This window comes from Colobus angolensis, unplaced genomic scaffold (assembly GCF_000951035.1).
Source record: "Colobus angolensis palliatus isolate OR3802 unplaced genomic scaffold, Cang.pa_1.0 Scaffold13, whole genome shotgun sequence".
Taxonomy (NCBI): Eukaryota; Metazoa; Chordata; class Mammalia; order Primates; family Cercopithecidae; genus Colobus; species Colobus angolensis.
Genome location: NW_012114252.1, coordinates 9,179,048 through 9,180,273, shown reverse-complemented (window position 1 = coordinate 9,180,273; position 1,226 = coordinate 9,179,048). Strand labels below are relative to the sequence as shown.

Genomic DNA, 1,226 nt, shown 5'->3' with positions numbered 1-1,226 from the left:
TTTCCTAATGCTTGGAGCAGCCCAGTATTGATTTTCCCCAGGGCTGTTGCTTTTGCCCTAATGCTGTTCTTTGCCTAACAGTAGGAATTAGTCTCATAGTATTTATTTTTATAAAAACAAAATAAAAATAAGATTCTTGGTGAAAAGCGTTGTTCCTGTGGTGGTACTAAAAACCTCATGACAGAGTCTGTAAGAGTGGGTGGGAACCTGAGGCAAATAAATGCCAACTCCCCACAGGCACTTTTTGATATCTATGAACATGAACTTGGAAATGTGCAATATCAGATAACTGCTGTTGTTCAGTTGCATAGTGCTCAGACTGTCATATTAACTATGCCTCTTTCCTTCCCTCTATAGACAAATGCATATATGACTTTTGATGTAAACAAACTGACAAGTATAAATATTTCTTCTCCTGGATCACCAGTCACTGCCGTAACTGACGACTTCAAGCAGGGCCAGCGCCACACGCTTCTCGTGTGGGCCCCCAATCACTACCGGGTGGTAAGTGCGTGAACACTTACAGTTGACTCTTCGCTGTTTGTGATACTGGAGGCCCAAATTTTTATGGTGTGACTTTGCTTTACTCCCCTGTAGTATTATATTAGCTCATCCTCAGTTTCTTCCTTCTTCTGGAACACAAGACTTCGAAAAGACCAGTCCGACTTCCAGTGAAAGTATGACGACTGGTGGATAGGAAAAGTTAGTATTAATTGAAATTTCTAAAAAGACAACTTCTGGACATTGTATGGGGTCTGTGCACGGATGTGCGTGTGTGTACAGAAGTCACAAAGGGTACATATGTGAATTCTCAGGGACTTTTTCAGAGAGTTTAAAATATGAATTGCACTGAATTTAAAAGTTTGCACTAAACACTCAGAAAATTAGAGCAGTCTCTGAAAAAGTATAATAAGCCTACCGGGTAAAGCAATAAAATACTAGACATACAAAATATGTGATGAGAAAATACAGAGATCTAAATATGTCATTCACTCATAAAAAGCTGTGAAACCTAGCCTGGACAACATAGTGAGACCCCTGTCTCTACAAAAATTTTAAACATTTGAGTGTGGTGGTGCATGCCTGTCATCCCAGCTACTTAGGTGGCTGGTGTGGGAGGATTGCTTGAGCCCAGGAGGTAGAGGCTGCAGTGAGCCATGTTCATGCCAGTGTGCTCCAGCCTGGGTGACAGAGCAAGACCCTGTCTCAAAAAAAAAAAAAAAAAA

The 1,226-nt window shown here is 40.9% G+C and overlaps 1 protein-coding gene across 1 annotated transcript in view; it reads left to right on the top strand.

Moving 5' to 3' along the window:
- SLC15A1 (solute carrier family 15 (oligopeptide transporter), member 1) overlaps positions 1-1,226 on the top strand; it is a 78,362-nt gene that overhangs the window by 60,558 nt on the left and 16,578 nt on the right. Inside the window, exon 17 of the mRNA XM_011933815.1 lies at positions 358-504. Within this exon, the coding sequence (XP_011789205.1) occupies positions 358-504 (147 nt within the window). The remainder of the gene's footprint in view (positions 1-357; positions 505-1,226) is intronic.